The sequence below is a fragment of the Notolabrus celidotus genome, chromosome 15 (genome assembly GCF_009762535.1).
Source record: "Notolabrus celidotus isolate fNotCel1 chromosome 15, fNotCel1.pri, whole genome shotgun sequence".
NCBI lineage: Eukaryota > Metazoa > Chordata > Actinopteri > Labriformes > Labridae > Notolabrus > Notolabrus celidotus.
The window spans coordinates 25,753,669-25,773,444 of NC_048286.1; the positions used below are offsets into that span (position 1 = coordinate 25,753,669).

At 41.1% G+C, this 19,776-nt stretch overlaps 1 protein-coding gene across 2 annotated transcripts in view; it reads left to right on the forward strand.

Moving 5' to 3' along the window:
* Window positions 1-19,776, forward strand: part of tnk2b (tyrosine kinase, non-receptor, 2b) — an 86,896-nt gene that overhangs the window by 44,267 nt on the left and 22,853 nt on the right. For both annotated transcript variants that reach the window (XM_034703709.1, XM_034703708.1), the window contains 2 exons: window positions 15,247-15,424; window positions 17,688-17,758. In XM_034703709.1, the coding sequence (XP_034559600.1) occupies window positions 15,262-15,424; window positions 17,688-17,758 (234 nt within the window). In that variant the 5' untranslated portion in view covers window positions 15,247-15,261. The remainder of the gene's footprint in view (window positions 1-15,246; window positions 15,425-17,687; window positions 17,759-19,776) is intronic.

Genomic DNA, 19,776 nt, shown 5'->3' on the forward strand with positions numbered 1-19,776 from the left:
AACAAATGATGTGAATATTAGCTAGCTACGGCCCCTCACACATATATTCCCCAAAAATTGCCCTTTGCACTTTGTTTTTCTACAATGTCTTAATCATGTATGATAATATAACATGCCAAAGCTACGAAATACTACTAAATATACATATGATGTCCACCCCTACATCTGTTACTGGATGACTTCCAGTAGAAAACACATCTTTTGTTTGGTTTAACAATATTCCTCAACATGCTGTGTGGAAGGAACAGTTTATAGCTGCTTCTATATAAGTACATTAAATAACATCATGGCACAATTGAACAAGTCTATCACATATATTCCCTCATATTGTCATTTTTAACATAAAACTTTAAGCCTTAAATGGATGGGACAGTTTGAGAATGGCAGAAAATGTTGGGGGAGTGAGGGGAAGACAAATCCTTCTGGGATCAGAATTGATCCTTCGACCAGGACTACAATGTCTGTACATGGGGCGCTAGCTCTACCAACTAACTACCTTCATGTTGTTTAACACACAATAATGACTCTTTTATTTTGATTTGATTAATACAATGTTTCTCAGTTGTGCAGAACCACAGTATGATTTCTCAGCAGCATGACATCCAGATCACCTCAATGATACAAAGATACTCATCCTGCATTATGGATTATGGACAGCACTATATAATCTGTTTTCATTGTCTGTGACTGTCAGAACAAAATGAAGGTATATGACATTTAAAGCTGTAAAGATGAGTGAGGCAAAACACTGAGCACAGTCTTCATCCCAACTTAAGCATATTCCATAATTTTTATTCTGCAGTGTATAAATCATTTCTCTTATTTGGTGGGAAAGTCTGCCTTCATCTCTCAGGCCAGTAATCCAGCTGAATTTCTTTCATCTTTTTTTTTTCTTCTTTTCATACATGTACATTTTCTCAGGGCTGCTGCATTATGCTACAAATATTTTCTCAGAACGTTTTATATTTAGCAAAGGAATCATTGTACAAGTGATTTATTTTACAAAAGATGAAGAGCTCTAGCTAAATCAGAAGACCTCTGCGATTATTTTGCTTGTTCTATTTTTCATAGGTTTGTGTTTGAGTATAATAAAAATAAGTTATTTCATTGTATACAACATTTCTCCTAACTTCCAAATAAAATATTCTCTTTTAAGACTTTTATTTGCAGAAAAAGACGACTGGTTACAAAAAACAAACAAAAAAATGCCTTATTTTTCTGACCAAGAATAATGCAAAGACAAGTCGAGTTCAGATTCATTTTTTTAATATTTGATAGGTTAACCCTGATTTTTTAAATCACAGTTTTCTTGGCGTGCTCTTCAGCGGTCTATCACATTGCTGTTAGGTCACGTTACGCTACTCTCAGCACAAAAACTCAAGCTGCTCTGCTTTATTCCATGGCTTGTCAGCTGATCTCCAAATCAGAATCTCATTAAGTCGAATGAAGTGTGACTGTTCTGAAATTCAACAAAAGATTAAGAAGATATTCAGATTCCTAGTTTTCAACGAAAGTTAAGTTGCTGCAGAAAGAAATGGTTGATGTCACAGAGGGTAATGTGTGAAAAAGATTAATAATGGATGATGGATGACCTCTGCAACAGTTTGAGTATTAAGAGTGTTGACTGTGTGCTGCGTTCAGGGTCTGGGTGCCTGTTCAGCAGCCATAAGCCAGTGCACACTGCAGCTGTTCCACATGCTGGAGGCTGAATCAGATCACTCTCTTTCTACAGCTGCATGTTATCGATGAATACAGTGTGTCCTTTAGTTTTAACACACAACCCTTACACACTCCTTCTCTATCAGGAACTTAGAGACATTGTTGCATTGTTTATTCTTCATTGTGAGATTTTCTGTTGCTCTTTGAAAGAGGAGTCATCAGGATGCTCCATTAATCTCACTCTTACACATACTTATGCTACAGTTTTGTTTCACACAATGTTTACTGTCAGTCCGAGGTCAACATGACACTTGACCAACATTTTTCATCAACACCCTCCTTTCCCCTCTTAACCAGCTTTAGGGGATCAGAGGAGCATTGGCTTAGGTTGGGTGTTTTTCCAGGGTGGAGGCGACTTTAGCAAGCATTAGTGGGGGTTGTTTGGGTCGTCTGGCAGTATGCATATTAGGCCAAGCAGCCAAAAGAGGGCACATATGTTCTCTTTTTTTTTGGCTTGAAAGCAGCCCGTCTGTACCCTAAATTTTTAATATTCCCAATTTCCTGCAGCCAATTCTGTTATTGTTGATGCCCACCACAACAAAACGCCTCTCCTCTGCTGATTCTGTTACTCTGTTAGAGATGAGGTGCTGTGGATAGAGAGGGGATTTAAGGATACCTCTAAAGCCAGACTTTGGCAGAGTGTCTTTGAGGTCTCTGAGATCAGGAATGATGCGTTTTCGTGTGTCTGTGCACGCAGGTCTCCTTCAGAGGCATCATCTGTGTGCGTTGGTGTACATTTTTCTTGCTCTGTTGTAACAGAGATTAATTACTGTTTGCTTTACGACTCCTCCACTTTGCTTTGCTGCTTCTTGGCACCAAACACCAAACCACAGTCTGATGCTTTGCCACCAAAAGGTTGGGACTTATTCAAGAAATGTACTTGCAGCATGTCCCGCTCATGTGTATTCACTAAGCTTTCTTAATTTGTAACACTCTACGTCAGTGTGAATCCAGCTGAAGTGGCTGCATCTGTCATTGTATAGTTAGCATCATATTTCAGCATCAGGCTCATTGTGTGTGTGGGAGTGAGTGTGTGTGTGTCTTGCAGTAGTTGGACTTAGTGCAGACCTCACACAGCACTTTGTTCTTCTTAATCTCATTAGCCGGCGAGCCACTAATTTGATGCCATTCATGATAATGTAATCTACACGGTCAGACGTTTAACTTGGGCTTTACAGTATTAGCATCCTTTCATGTTTTATTTGATCAGCCATTGACTCATACTACTGTGCGTGTGTGTGTCTGTGTTTGTGCATGGAAAGACAAGAGAATGAGATTGATAGGGCAGACAGGAGCAGCTGGACCGCCTTACAGAAACTGCGTCATTGTCAGTGTGACTGACAGCAGTTGTTGTATTTTTAACTCAGGTTTTCATTAAAAACAACACAGTTACATAGAATATGAAGATGTTAAGCAATGATGGCAGCAAAGTAATGCAGCTCTTCTCTGGTGTTGCAAAGATGTAGGTCGACATGAAAAACTTAGCTTGAAGCACAAACAAAGATGACATCCTGTTTTTCTTTGTGCATTGACATCATAGTATTCAGGTAACAGAAGTATGTGCTGGTGTGTCATGATTCATGAGTGATCTCAACCTGTGTGATAGGACAATTTATGATCTGCATCAGGGAAGCTGACTTTCACTTTTAATTATCATATTCCTACCTGAATGGTGGAGGTGTTATCACGTCAAAGGGTCCTTTGATATGTACGTGCCAGACTCTAGCAGCAACAGCTACTACTACTACTACTCGTCTTATCACTATCATCACTCTCTCTCTCTTATTCTCCTCTATCCCTCTTTCCAACCCCAACTCGTTCGAGGCAGATGGATGTCTAACATGAGTCTGGTTCTGCTTGAGGTTTCTGCCTGTTAAAGGAAGTTTTTCCTGTAACTTGCTAAATACTGCGAGGTGCAATGCTCATAGTGGATTAAGATGAGATCAGACTGAGTCTTATCCTGTCTTGATGTTGGGTCTTTGTTAATAATCTAACATAGAGTATGTTCCAGACCTGCTCTGTTTGTAAAAGCGTCTTGAGATAGCGTTTGTTGTGATTTGGAGCTATACAAATAAAGCTTGATTGATTGATTGATTTGAGGTGCTTTGCAGAGGACTGTATAGTCAGTTCGACATCATAATTAAATAATATCACCTCATATTCTCTGCACCATTTGTTGCACCACCACTAATTTATTCTTGTATTTTAGCACAATGCATGATGGCACTGTATCAAATGAGAGTCCTACGACTGTTCCTCCACCTCACAAGGCATTGTGGGACACTTTTCAAACAGCACATTTCAAAACAGCACACAAAACGGCAGGCCTACTTCACACAGTAGATTGTATCAGGAGGATCTCAACATCTAACTCAACAGATACAGTTTCAAACATGTCTGATTGGAGGTTGTGCTTTGCAATCGTCACTCATAACTTTCCCACCTAGGTGTATATAATATTGACATCCATTCTAATAAAGGTGTTCCTCAAAACAAAGGTCATAAAATAACTACAATTAAACAAGCATCTTTTAATCAGTCATCATCATTTGACCTATATCTGAGCTCCCTTCTCCTCTGAACCTTCCCTCATAAGTCTGGTGCTCCCTTGTGGTGTCAGAGTGTAATTTCAGTTCAACCTACTGACCATTAATCGTATTGCTTTAATCTGCTTAGTCAGGAGGCAGCTGACGGCACTGTGACACATTCCTGCCTCTGATTTAAAACCAGCAAACAGCAGAGTGACTTTGATATATGAAGCTCTACACACACTGTTCAGTGACCGCAGCACTTACACACATTCAGCTCCCTGCTTTCTCCTTCTGGTGCAATCATATTTCCCTCGTTTTTCCTGCTCATGCTCTGTCTGCAGGGACTCAAGAGAGGTGCCTTTCCTTGTCCTATATTGTCTTTTTGTTCCCTCTTGTAAAAGGCAGATTATCAATGGTGTCAAAGTTTTTTTGCAGTAGAAATACACAATGGAATAAAGGAATGTGGCCCATTTAATGTCATCTGTTTCATCGTCATATGAGTTACATAACTGTTCCTACATTAAAGCAAACATTATTTTCCTATTTGTCAAAGCAATAAAGTCGACTTCATAGTGACACATTCCTTTCCGAAGCACATTAGCCAAGTTTAAGAGAGTTCTCAGCAGAGATCAAGATGACTGCCAGGAGTTATGATGCTGTTAATGGAAAAGCTCAGTTTACGGAGCAGTGTTGCCGGGCTTGATGTGAGAAAGTCTGCGTCTGTGTGGTTACAAAGGAAATAAGAAGGCGGTGAAGAGACTTTATTTTCCCCTCATGTTCTGTCACATCCTGCGTGCCTGATGATGATTTCACACCAGATTCATGACGTCCCCTCTGCGTCTGAGAACTTAAGGCTGAATGAGTGGAAAAGGAACATACACTTTAACTCTTTAAACATTGGACTGTCAGCTCCAAACGGCAACCTCCAGCCGCGAGAATTTAAGTCATTGTGGAAGTGTTAAGAACTGCAGTTTCTCGAATGTCCACTTGAGGCTGGCTCTGGAAGTACCAGAAACCACATACACACAAATTCAAAAAAGCCGATCTTTACAGCAAAATGAACATGTTTACAGCCTGATACGAAAAACGAGTGTAGTCTAAACAGCTCATTTCCGTCCTCCAACATCTTCATTGGCTCCCCGTCCCCTACCGCATACAGTTTAAAATCCTCCTCCTCACCCACAAAGCCCTCCACCACCAGGCCCCTTTCTACCTCACTGACCTCCTCCACCATCACACTCCTTCCCGTAACCTGCGCTCCTCACACGCCAACCTCCTGTCCCCACCTCACAGAACCAAGCACCGAACCTGGGGGGACAGAGCCTTCTCAGTAGCCGCCCCCACCCTCTGGAACTCACTCCCCTCCCATATCCAAAACTGACCTTTCAGCTTTCAAATCTCTTTTAAAAACTTTTTAAGTTAGCTTTTCATTTGTGATTGTACTGTTGTGTTGTTTTGTTTGATCTGTGATATTTGTTATTTGTTTTTTTAGCTTGTATTGATTTTAACAATTGTACAGTGTCTTTGAGTTTTTGAAAAGCGCTATATAAATAAAATGTATTATTATTATTATTATTATTATTTCTAGATCGGCACACACTGTAGGGGGGGTGAATATTTTTATAACGCTGCAATTTCGAAGACATTAAGATAACAAGTTTTCCATTATGAGAGGCACAGCTGACTTGATTGACAGACGGGAACACTGAAGCTGTTGGCTAGGAGGCTCAAAGCCCACCTCTTTACCTCACACTAGCTCGACAGCAGTTAGGTTGACTTTAACATATCCAATATGACTCCCGATTACGCCTCAGTGCTGCATCACAGAAGTTGAGACAGACGCTGCAAGTGCCCGATACCAGCAGCACCTCGTCCCGGTGCTGGTTAACTGCCGACACCTGCAGGGCAACAAGTATTGTGTTAGTCACTGTTGTCTCGACTTGACGTTTCAAACCTGCTGTCAGAGCTTGATTATGAATAACTGCTGAATAAATGCCAGTGATTATTGGATAGAACTTGGCATGAAATGCCCATCCCTAGTTTTTATATTTACAAATATTATTATGTATTTTTGTAGAGTTTGAAAAATATGTTAAAAGGCTTCTTCTCGGTCTCAGGCTCCAATTGTTTGCTTATTTCTTTGGAAATTGTGGTCAACTCTACCTGGACTAAATTTGGAAACATGCACACTTTCAATGCTAGATATCACGTCACTTGTCTTTAAATTCTGCACTGTACACAGAATCTGTTCTAAATTTCACGCCTGCAATGTTTCCAGATCATAACTATAACTCACTTATGATCTTTGGAATTGCTTCTAAGAAATAATTCAGTTAAACCGTGATGCAAGCTATTGTCTGACTGCTCCTTTGCCAGTTTACTTCACCATAAATCAGATCACTTCAAACACACTGCTTGTGTTGTAGAGAGGGGAGACACAACCTAACACACAAAACTATACATATCCAAACATGCTCTCCAGAAATGCCTGTTTTCCTGTCTTTAATTTAAGTCAGACATTTCATGACAGCATCCCCATGTTGTTGTTGTTTTCTCTTTCCTCCCTCTGCGTGACTCCACCGTCTGCTCACCTCCCTTCCTTCCTCAAGTAAACCCAAATCCTCCTAATTAAAAACAGAGGAGAAAAAAGAGGAGGGAGATGGAGGGAGGAGAAAAACACCCAAAGTGAAAAGCCAAGTCAAACAGTGAATAGATTGATTAAGTAGCAGAGAGGAGAGAGAACAAAAAGCTGTGAAATTAGAAAACCAAAAAGCTTAAGAGAGTCAGCAAAGGGACTGAAAGAGAGGGGGCTCTCTGCCACTGAGGCTCTCAAAAGCAGCTGGTGAGGGTTTGTTTATAGTCGGCAGAGGGGGAGAGAGATAACATTTTTGGAGGATTAGAGGCAGGAAATAAAAGGCAGCACCAAATAAAGAAGAAAATGCGACAGGCTGGCCAGACTCAGAGAAGGAGGGGAGATATGAGAAAGAGAAGGATTAATGAGGGAGTGAAGGAAAGGGAGGAGAAGGGTGAGGTTAGGGCGTTCATTCAGTATTGGTTAAACACAAAGCAGACGTCACCAAGACGGAGACGGAGTCAGAGGGAGAGTTGAGTGATGTCAGGTGGCGGAGGCAGGTCCTTGTTAAGATAATTGGTTTTTATTTTCAGCTTAAGTATTAGTCACCGACATCTGCTGCCTTTATGACCTCTGCTCACCAGTCGACAGGCTTCTCTACACTTTCCTTAACTGATGCACTGATGTGGATTTGTGACCTCAGAGGACCTTATTATAAAGGAAATATAATGTAGTATATGAGAGATGTACAAATTTTTTGGTCCCTTTTGAATGGTGACATACATTTCATGTAGGCTTGATTTTAAAGATTACTTTAAAAGTCAAAGTTTTCTGTGAAACTTTTTAAGTATACAACTTTCCAAAGAAATCTAAAAACCCTTAAACCTCAAAGCTGAATGACGCTCACTCTCATTGGTCAAACTGATCTACTCGCCTTTTGTTGCCCTCTGTGGCTGTACATTTAGTTTGTCCCCTTTGGATTCTTTAACCTTTGTTCTGGAAGCTTGAGGTGAAATGTGGAATTAAGGAGAGTGAGGAGATATGTGAAGCAATTTCACGCAAACTTACAGTACACAAAAGTTGTAATGTGCTATTTTTAGGCCTATTTTTGAAAACAGAAAAATTGATATATACCGTTCAAATGATGCAACTCTCACCACTGCCTACAGTTATTATTCACGAACAGCAAACTCATACATTGGCTAATTTCCAAAGCTGTGTGAAATTAGTTTATCAATAATAAAATGGTCCACTAATAGCTTCAGCTGTCATTTTGCGGTCAGTGCCTGAACTCAGCATTTGTAATCCTACATTATGTAATGCTCTGGTTTTCAGTATTTTCAGTGTGGAAAGGCAAAACTGCAGTTCCTCAAGTGTCCACTTGATGCTGTCACTAAAAGACAAGGAAAGATAGAGTAAATAAAAATGTCAATTTTTATATCAGAATAAACGTGTTTATATTCTGGTAAAAATGGTAACTAGATTAGACTAAACTTTGGACCTTACTGTAGTCTTGTGACCACAAAAGACACTTCTACATTACATTTCACATTCACACACTGATGCCAGAGGCTGCTATCAGTATTAACTAATCCTCCACACGCTGATGGCACTGCACTGGGAGCAGTTTGGGGTCAAGTGTCTTTCCCAAGGACTCCTCAGCTTGTGGGCAGCAAGACTTGGGCTTGAACCCCTAAACTTCTGAATGAGAGACAACCGACTCCACTACTGAGCCACAGCCGCCCTGAAAAAAAGGCCCCTATCTTTATACCTCATTTCTCCATTAGTGACAGTGGTACAAGGGGGGGTGAGTTTTTTTATAATTCTGAACACATTTTATTTGAATAAGGCTTCTAGATGGGCATAATTAGGGGCGTGGCTGATTTGACTGATAGGTGCGCACATTGCAGCTGTTTGCCAGGCGGCTTAAGACCCTCCTCAGCTCCACCTCTTTGCCAGTTTCTAGATTAGCTAGAAGTTAGCTGAAGTCAACGTTTCCAATATGGGGACCATCATTGATTGGCTTTGTAACACCTCTTCATCGACCAATGGGTGACATCACTGACACTAAGGTCATGTTTTATACGATCTATGGTTGGTCTTTACGATAGCAACCCTGAGGTTGACTCCGTTCATCGGACCTTTGGCGCAGCTCATCTGTCCGATCCTGTCCAAGGAAAGGCTGAAAATGTAATCAAAATCAATTGTATAGGGAGAAAATCTTCACATCATTTTTCCCATTTTAATCCTCTGATCCGTCCTCTGTTTTGTGACTATAAACATTACTCCTCCCCTGACTAGAGACCTTAAGAGTTTCAAAAGTTCATGTGATGTCAGTGACATCCAAGAAGTGAAACTTTGCCATGTGGTAATCTCAAGATAAGCGGGCAAGGACATGAGAGGAGATGGAATATTGGAGAAGGGTAATAAGTGGTCGCTGGTAGTTGTGTGTATGTGTTTGGGGGCGGTTGCATCACAGGAAACAAGCGCTCCATCCTGCAGTTGAATGTGACCCTTTGGCCCTGGATCAAATGCTCCTCCGGGCTGAATACCATGAATCCTCTGTCCTCTGCACCACGCACTGCTCTGCTCTGCACTGCACGGACCATCCGACTGACTGACTGTGGAGGGGGGGTGAACAGTTGAACAGTAAAAAGAGAAAAGGAGGTAAACGAGGAGAAGTAAACAGAGTAAAGATGGAGTGATATGACCCTTATACAGGGCTAGTTTCACAGATAAACACATTCTTGGACTGTAAAATGTGAAACCAGAGACAGTGAATTGGGGAGACGTTCCTATTTTTAGACCCATGCTTGATGGACGGATGGCAAAGCAAACAGACAGTGGCTGCATGCTAACGGCACAACGAGTAAAAGAGAGAGAAAGAGGGAATCTGTGTGAGAGAGACAGACAGACAGAGAGAGAGAGAGAGAGAGTGAGAGAGAGAAAGAAGGAGCGAGAGGAAGCGAGGAAGGAGGAGTGACTTATTTGTGAAGTTCTGCCGCTTCTGCTCCCTGGCTCAGAGCTGTCTGAGGAGGACACATGGCTGAACGGGGCACAGGGCAGAGCAGAGTGGCTGTCTCTCTTGTACTCAGCAGTTTTTAAAGCTTTTTTTTCCACTTGTTAAAAGTCTGCCTCGGTTCTCTTCAGCACACTAAAGTGCTACATGAATGCTTATTGCCTTCTTAAAGCAGCTGAAGCCAAACAAGGGGCTTACAGGACGCTTGCCTCGCCATGGAATGCTGCAGATTTGCAATCAGGAACATAGGAAGCTTTTCTTTCCCCTCTCGGGTTCGGAAGTGTGGGTCTGGATCCGAGGAGTTTGACAGCTTCTTAAAACTCCCTCAGAGACTGGAAACGTCAAACTGCATGACATGTCTGCTAATGGTTTAAAGGACCAGCAGCTGCCTCTGGCCATTTAACCACTTACAAGCTCATATTTTTACACCTCCAATCATCCGGACGAAGGAAATCAGGATGCGACGCTTTGACAAGCTGAAAAAGTCTTTCCCCTTCCTGGCACACTTTAACGTGTATCGAGTAAGTCTGCTGTCTGCTCTGCCTGGTCCACTGGGAAATCTGTTACTATAGTCAGGATCATGTGCTCTACACAGATGTTTGAATATAGCATTTGTATCATGCACACAGTATGGTGGGGGTCAGTCTTTGTGTGTGTGTGTATGTGGACTCTCCAGCTGGACTGAGGCCGTCCTCTGGGAGCATTGTTGTTATTGCAGCAGGATGTTAGTGCAGAACAGATCTGATACAGGACATGGCTCGGGCCAGGAGATGTGTGTGTGTGTGTGAGAAAGAGAGAGAGAGTGTGTGTGCGTGCATTTCTGCACCACCATGAGGAATGAGTTCAGACCAGAGGCATTTCTCAGCAGGGACATCATGTTGTTTCCTAAGTTCCCTCATTCCCCTCACTCTGTGTCACTGTTGTTCTTTGTGTTTCTTTCTTTTCACTGTGTTTTATTCTCCAACAAAAACACGGCAACTTCTAGGATGTATTTTCAAAAACAATGTCAGCTGCAGAAGTGAGGCTGTTTAAGGCTCCGTCACTGGACTCCTCCTGGCCCTGGTTGGATTCCTCAGAGTCCTGTCATAAGTCTCACCTAATAGTTTGACCTCGGCATTCCTCCTGCTGTCCTCACACCTCCACCCTCCTCCTCTTCATCCCATTATAGAGGGAATCAAGTTCAGCACCTGGGAGTGAAGATGTTTCACTTAACACAACCATTACCAAGGGAGGGAGGAGCTTTTTTTTCATTATTTGAATCTACAACAAACTGAGCATTAACCTTGCAGCCATCATCGGTTTCCTGTGGAGAGCAGTCACATTGACAAGAACAAGTTGTACATATATGTAGCAAAGTATAGCATAGCACAGGTAGGGATTATTCTAATGTTTAACTTGATATTGTGCCTTCACAATGGGTGATCTGCATGTGGACAAGGCTTGTTGATGAGGTAGAAGTAAGATGCAGAATGATATCATCAACAGCTGGATACAACTTTCAGAACAGCGGTAATGGAAGTCTCATATTTTGCATGAGACATTGCACCTTAATTAATACAGTGAAAGGAAGGGCGTACTGTAGGACCTCTCTCTCTGATCACTTGCAGCAAAGCATGTGTCAGGTGCTTTAGGTGATCAGACATGAGGGCCAGAGAGACACGAGAGATTGGCTGTTTTCGAAATCACCTGCTACATACTACCCATGAAAGCAGTGTACCATACAAACTCCATACTGTGTTTGAAGGTATGTATGTAGTATGACTGTACTGTTTGATCTGCCTGCGGTATGCTGGGCCAGGCGTTGCTGGATATCCAGTTTCGGAAAGCGGGAGTAAAAAAACGGCCAAGCTGTTAGAGAAACTGCTTCTGTAGCATCCACTTATAATTTAAAAAGTTAAGAAGTCCAGGAAGTCTTGGCATACTGCAGATTTTGCTCTTGTTCACATACTACATACTGATTTTTAGTCAAATCAGTATGTACTGCGAGTATAGGCAGTTTTGAAAACATTATTGTGTAGTTCTATAATAGAATAAATAAGGACAAATTGAGATGGTTGTGCCCGCCCAGATATCCTTGATCTGTTGGGGAACACTGCATTATGATAATAAACCTAACTCAACCATCTGTTTTAGCAAATGTGTGCCTACATAATTTAATTGCAAAAAGGAGGCGTCACACAAAAAGTGTTTATGCATTTTTGTAAATACGTTTGCAAGTTGACGCAGAAACGTGATATTCTGGCCAAAGCACCTTGATTCTGACCCCTCATACCTCGGATTTGACACTGTCATGGAAAGAGGCCCGAGAGGAAGCTGCCTTACGTCGTTGGCACCGTGCAGTGAAGTTACACCAACATGTTGAGCACCGCAGAGGATCAGAATCAGAGCTGCAAGGGTTGAGGATGACACCTCGTGCCCAGTACAGAACAAAATTCTTGAATGCAAAAATAAAACGGATGACAAAATCTAAAAATGTTGTCGTGGAACAGCTTTAAACTCTTGACAGTATGATCAGAAAATACTGCCATGTGGTGAGAGAGAATTTGGCGCTCTAAGCCAGACAGACTGCTGGATCATCTTTCTCAGGGTTAGGGTCAGCGATGACGCAGCAAAATATGGAGACAGGTTTAATGTTTAAGGTTATGGTTTCAGGCTGTTGTTACTCATCTTAATAATATTAAGGCCATTTGATTAAAGTACCTTCATCAGTTTTTGGGGACAATATCTTTATGCTGCTGCTGCTGTCACAGTCAGATGGCAGCAGGAAAACTGAGTTGCCGTGTCAGTGCTTGCAGCTCTGCTACATGGCAGAGCCCACAAATGAATCACTGTATTCATCCATACTTACCCCTAAAACCACAGGCTCTACAACCATGTAGTTAGCCTGTAACTTTATACAGTGGAGCTCACAGGTCATTGTGCCACATTGGGTTGAAACTGTCTTGCTGTACCTGGTTTACTCGTCATGCTTATACATCAAAGACTCCCTGTGTGATTTTTTATTGGAGGAACGTTCAAAGTTTTTTTATTGGACCTGCTAAAGTGTACAGAGCCTCTGTCTGACTTCCAGAGCCAAAGCTGCATGTTTAGACGTTGCTACAGAAATATCAGCTGACCCACTTTTATGTGCATTGCTGTGAATTTGTCTGAGGATACAGACATCTGGCATAACCATTGGGGATTGAACCCTCCCAGCAGTTCAGCCTCAGTCAGACCTCTCATCAGAGATTCACAAAAACACAGGAGCTCTCACTAATATTTCCATGAAGAAGCACAGTCGATACATATTTTCACTTTGACACTGCTCAGCATCACAGTAGGTGTGAACGTGTGTGTGTAAAGAGGATACTTTACTGCTCAGGTCACAGTCATGAAGCAATAGGAAGTGACCTCTAACCAGGCCCATTAAGGAGTTTAAATGCCAGAGAGGAAGCTGCGACCCCTCTGACACTTTCCCTCAGACCTTGTAACCTTTGCTCAGTCTGCACAGGAAGTTCCTCATTCACAGAGTGTAATTACTACCCGGTGGAGTAACCCCCACGCCCCTGAGCATCCACCCTGAAGGTCTTCCTGTCAGTCTCTGCACATTAGGAATGTTTGTCATTCTGTCTGTTGGGTTGGTTTACTTTTTCACGCTCCCCTTGAGACTGGGAAAAACAGTGTGGACTGTCGGCAGGTGTATCTCTTGTTGAGGTTTATTTTCAAAGTACTAGACTGCTTATATCCTTAAATTTGACTCCATTAAGGGGATTTACAGCCCTGTGATGAGCTTCATGAGGACTTAATCAGAGTTTTAGAATCATGGCTGTGCTATTAAATAATGCTCTACAATAATCTGTATTGAAGACATTGCAAAAGTCTAAAGTCTTAGTAGCTTGCTAGCTTTCAACTATTGGCTTGAAGCTAATACAACCACCATGCTTTTACCCCTTTTTGGTGCAACCAGGTAGTTGAACTTGAAGAACAGCAGACAGAAAGAGAACCAGTGAGCCATATAGGCTGTATTAAACATGGACCCAATCCCTTTGATGCCATCCATTGGTTTCTGGAGAGGGAGTTTGAAGCCCATCCATGGTGGGGGTCATACTGGAAATTAGAGGTGTGAAAAAATATTGATACAGCCATAAATCGCGATACTCTGACCTCCGATATAATATTGATATTTCAACTCTTGATATCGTTTTTTTGTAAAAATAAAAAATCACATTTTAGCCAAGTTGGAACTAAAATACGACTTTAGTATATTAAAAACAATAAAATGGAAAAGTTGTTTTCAATCAAATAGTTTTGACTTAATTTTTCCTTTCAATTTTGAGTAATATTGTGTGATTTACATAAACACCATCTCTATTTTGTATAATGACCCAAGTATCGTGATGCGTATTGTGAGGTTCTTGCCAATACTCACCCCTACTGGAAATGCTGACTAAACCTTACCTTTCATCAACCTAGCCATCTGGCAAACAGCTTTAACGTGACATCTCCGCCTTGCCTCTTATTATTCAAGTTTATTCCTAACTGTAAGTCTCAATAAAAGCAAAACAAATGGGTTATAAATCAAGTTGTAAGCAGGTTTAAATTGTTGCTGTAGGTTTGCGCTTGGTGCCGGAATTGATTGATTGATTCAACACATTTTATTCATTGGACTGTATTTCTTTCCCATGTGACACAGGCTTTCTTTTTTCAGCATGTTAAGATACTAAGACAGTGATGGAGGATGTTTAAAGAAGGACTTTTTTTTTGGGAACGCTCAAGATTGATGACTCCAATTGTTCTAGAACAATCTAGCACATTTTGTGGTCTGATTGTTCAGGAGCCTCCTGTTTGTCTTCACTGACACGTATGGACCCCAGATGTGCATCATCAATCTCATGTATCTGCATGTTGTGTAACTGTGATGTCTGCCAGCTTTCTACAGCAGAGCTACCCCAAAAATACCACCTTCCTCTTTGGGTGTCATATGGACATTTTAATGATGATAAATTGCTGACTAAGTGGTACATTAACACCACAGTGACACAGGAGCTGTGTGAAGAAGCAGCTCTTGCTATATTTGACTTATTTTTTTCCCTCCATGCACATGTTGATGTTGGAGTCTGCATTGTGTGTTTGTTTATTTCGATTGTAAACACAAAAAGATGTATATCTAACCACCTACTGCTGTGTGGATGTAAATGTCAGAGCTTGTTGCCAGGTATTTCAGAGTGCTGTAAACAATCACTGGTGGGCCCACAAAGGATCTGAGCTCAGTTCCTCTCTTTTTTTTTTTTTTTTTACAGAAAAGAATGGTTTGATTGTTGCTCAGTGACTTTCTATCAAGCTGAACTCTGAATTGAGAAAACTGTTGATTGAATGTTGAATGTTTTGAACTCAGCTTCCTGTTTTTCTTTGTGTGTGTTTTGCAGAAACTGGGCAGTAGCATGCAGAGTGAGGAAGGCACAGAATGGCTGCTGGAGCTGCTGATGGAGGTGCAGCTGCAGCAGTACTTCCTGCGGATCCGAGATGACCTTAACGTCACGCGGCTGTCTCACTTTGACTACGTCAAGAACGAAGACCTGGAGAAGATCGGCATGGGACGACCTGGTGAGAAACAGTGTGTGCGTGTGCGTGTGCGTGTGCGTGTGCGTGTGCGTGTGCGTGTGTGTGAGCGTGTGTGTGAGTGTGAGTGTGAGTGTATGTGTGTGCTCTGCCCTGCTAAAGGAAAAACTGTTTGTTTGCTCAGTGAACTTTTAAACACTTAGTCAACCTATTGGCCAAATTCTACTTGAATTCTGTTGGTATCCTGAACACATTAGACTTAACAAATGAAATACACACAAAAAAAGAGCAAAGATAAATTGAGACATGTAAAGAAAGTAGTTGATAGGAAAAATAAATTAACATAAGAATATACAAAATTAACAATTAATATAAATACAGTTATTACATCAACATAATTCAGAAGTACAAAATATGATGTGTATGGACACCTGTTTCTGAATATGTGGTTGAGCATGATGAGTATAATTAAGGAACAGTGGTTAAAAGTAAAACATTTAGGAGGACAAAATAAATAAAGTTTGACGAGTTGAGTAAGAGTGGACCTGTGAATTTAATTTGAAGTAAGACTTGAAGTGATCAGGGATATTCCCTTCACGTTGTTTTTTATACAAAAATCACATATTTGAAAGATATCGATGTTATAGATATTAAGAATATTAAGATAGCAGCTCAAAGCTCAACTGGAAGACTTACAGGTTTTAGAAATCTGAGTACATTATATAATGTTTGATTCAAGTACCTGCCTACCCTGTCCAAATAGTCATTTGATTTCCCCCAGACCTTAGGAAAAATCACACTGACTTAATCTTTATACATAGTTCTGTAACTTTCAGCCTCTCAAACAACAGGAAGTGGATGATCTTCTAAATTTAGTATGTAGTTCCTCTAGTCCCATCACTAGTTTAACTTCTGTGGTTTCATCGACATATCTTGACAATTATTTGACCTTTATTTTGGAAACATGTTTATTTTAATAAATGTAAGACCTTAGGATAAACTCTAATGTCTCTACTGCTATCACTTTGTCCAGTACTCTGTCTGCCAAAACCCTTGTTAAACCAGTGGCACATCTATAAGCCTTTAGCCCATTACCAAATGTTGGCATGCTTTCATGGTGCACTAAGATTGTAATTACGTTATCATTATGCCTGCAGACAGCAGGATGATAGCATTCAAGTTAGAATGTCACATCAGCTATCACACAGCAGTTGTCTTGTTTTACTGATCATCTCTTTCATGATTATAAATAAACACCAGACAGCTATTACTACTCTTTCACTGTGGCTCTGTCATGTCGATAGATATGCAGGAATAATTTTGTGATAAGAGTCAAAAAGAGAGTTTCAGAAGCTGCAAAAATTACCATTGCTCTGTCTGATATCACCCCCAGCCCGTATTCCAAAAAACGAAACCTTTGCAGCATTTGTCTTTCCAGCTCTTCTCTTTTCTCTAATGAGATGTTGAAATCAACTAAACCTCGAGAGCCACCTAATTTCCCCTAACGCAGTGATACTCTTTACCTCATTTTCACTAATTAGTTTTACACCGAGAGATATTAACATTTCAGTGATTGATGTCCTAATTTTCCCTTTGCTTAACATGTATTCCACAGCCACGTACTTGCCTGAAGCGTTCATTATGTCTTCAATTAACGGCAGTGTGTCATTAGTCCTACCCTCAGCATAGCTGCAGAAAATCCTCCATTACTAACAGCCCTAATATCATTTAAAAGTCACAAGTGGTACACTACAGAGCTAAGTCTATTGTCTGCAGTGTGTGTGTGTGTGTGTGTGTGTGTGTGTGTGTGTGTGTGTGTGTGTGTGTGTGTGTGTGTGTGTGTGTGTGAGAGAGAGTGGGTGTGTGAGTGTATAAAGGCTTTAGCAGCAGTAATGTTATAAATCCATTTAGTCAAGCCCTCAGGGCCTCGGCTATCGAGCCTCTTAAGACTAATTACACCCACTTCTCCTGCTCATATTTTCATCACATCTTCCTCCTCCTCTTTGATGTTCTTCTCCAGACTCTCAAGATTCTCTTAGTCTTATTTATTTCCTTTTTATTTCTATCTCTCCCCACATGTAGTCTGTGTGCTCCATCTGTCAACCTCCCTTTCTTGTCCCCTGTTTTGGTTTGTCTCAACCAGAACATTTTAAAGATGTGTTTTTATTATACCATGTGAGGTTAGCTGAATTTCTATGTAATATAAAGTCTGCAGCTATCCTGATGAAGAGCAGCTGCAGTCTTCATCTCTTGTCTTAACCGCTCACCATCACTATGTTTCTCTTTCTTCTTCTTTCCCTTGATAAAGGGCAGAGACGTCTGTGGGAGGCTGTGAAACGGAGGAAAGCCATGTGCAAGCGCAAGTCCTGGATGAGCAAGGTGACAGACATACACAAACGAAACACCCTCTTGTTCAGACACAGGGACACATCCATTTTAAAACATGATATGCCTGACATTATGTCACCATGGTGACGTCTGTTTTCCCATCATGTAAACAGAAGAACTGAGGAACAATACATACACAGAGACTTCACCATTACACCAGTTTCCCTCTGAACAAATGACTTGATTACATTTTGCAGTGTTTGGTTGGATTGATTAAGGGATTAGGCCTTTTGCAAGCTGGACAAAAATCTTTTGGTTAATCTCTAAAGCCCTGAATGGAAGTCATAGTTTTCTTAATGTACACAGAAACATTGTAACTGGTTGAAGTCAAGGTTGAAGTCCTTATTTTTACAAAATGCACAAGTTATTGAGCTTGGATTTCAGGTTTTTTTCAAAATGATTAATTCAGTGAAGATGATTTATCATTTAGTTACAGAACTATTCACCCCAACAATCTTCTCAGACATTTTTAACTCTACTTCATCAAGTTGAAGGATCTTTTAAAAACTAAAAGCAGGAAGTCGGCTGTAGTGCAGGATTTATGAGACCAAATTAATTCCACATCTGCACAGAGAGAGTGAGGATCGCATGCAGGAGAGGAGGGAACAGATTGGGCTGGTATTCATAACCATTCTTATTCATGTGTGCAATCATTTTAAAACGAAAGGTCAGCCTGGTTGTGTTATTGATTTCATAAGACAGTTTGGCACGGCTCCAAATAATAAAACTGTGCAATATTCAAAATGTTCTATTTTATGTGTTATTTAGAGGTCAATGCATGCTCAGCTTTTTGCCCTCAAGCCCCCGAGTTAGAGTCTGAACAGCATCCAAACAGACAAGTCCAACTGGAGTCATGCAGCCTCGTATAATTTCAATATGAATTTATGTGTATGAATCAATAATATGTGTATAACTGCTGTGATGTGGAATGGGAAGATCTGTATTTCTAACAGAGGTCTAAGTGATCTCTGGACTGGTTCTCTACTTCCTTTAAAAGAAGGATAAGTCTGCAGCAAAACAACCCTCCAGAGAACAAGACAGCTTGACCCTTCACATGAGAATGAGCACGTCCACATTCGGACGGATGGACACACACACACACACACACACACACACACACACACACACACACACAGTGCTCAGTCAAGTCACAAGAGATAGTGACACACACAGATGCAGAGCATGCCGCATTCATAGAAATGTTCCCCCATGCATTAAGTCTCTCTCTTAAAGAGACAGAGCCTCGGCTGTCGCCGGGTTCACTCCTTCACTGTCTTTAATTAGAGGCTGGAATATTAAAGTTATTGAGCTTGTGGTTTTGAAAAAGGAACCTTTCATTTTTTTTCTTTGATACTAAAGAGACTAGCTGGTGATAAGTGTAATAAGGAATACTAAGCAGCACCACTTATACTCTGTGTGTGTTTTGGCTGTTGTCAGTGGAAGTTGTGGTGCCTATTGGACAGCGCTTGCAGTCTATAATTACACCTGTCTGTTTCCACCTCTGGCACCATCCTCAGCCAGAGTAATCTGCTTCCTCAGCCCTGCGTGTGCGTGTGTGTGTGTGTGTGTGTGTGTGTGTGTGTGTGTGTGTGTGTGTGTGTGTGTGTGTGTGTGTGTGTGTGTGTGTGTGTGTTCTCTCCAGTGCCATCGTCAGAATCTTGTGAATGTGGAGCCTCCTATTTGAAACCACACAGTGACCACAGTGATGTGGTGTTTTTAAAAAGGTCTGCAGCATTATGTCATGTCTGGTCCTGATGAATGTGAAACCACACACCGCTCGCTACTGTTTATATCTGGTCAGACATAAATGTTTGACACAGGCGATTTATCATCACCTTTTTTTTTTCCTTTTTTTTTTTTTTTTTTTTACTAATGATACCGTTTGTGAGTGCTGACCTTGGGAATGAGAAGTTCACATTGGCTTGATTAACTTGATGTTTTTCCCATAAGTATCAGAATCACCTCATTGGGTGCTCTTAGATTGTTTGAATGAAACAGAGAATGATAGA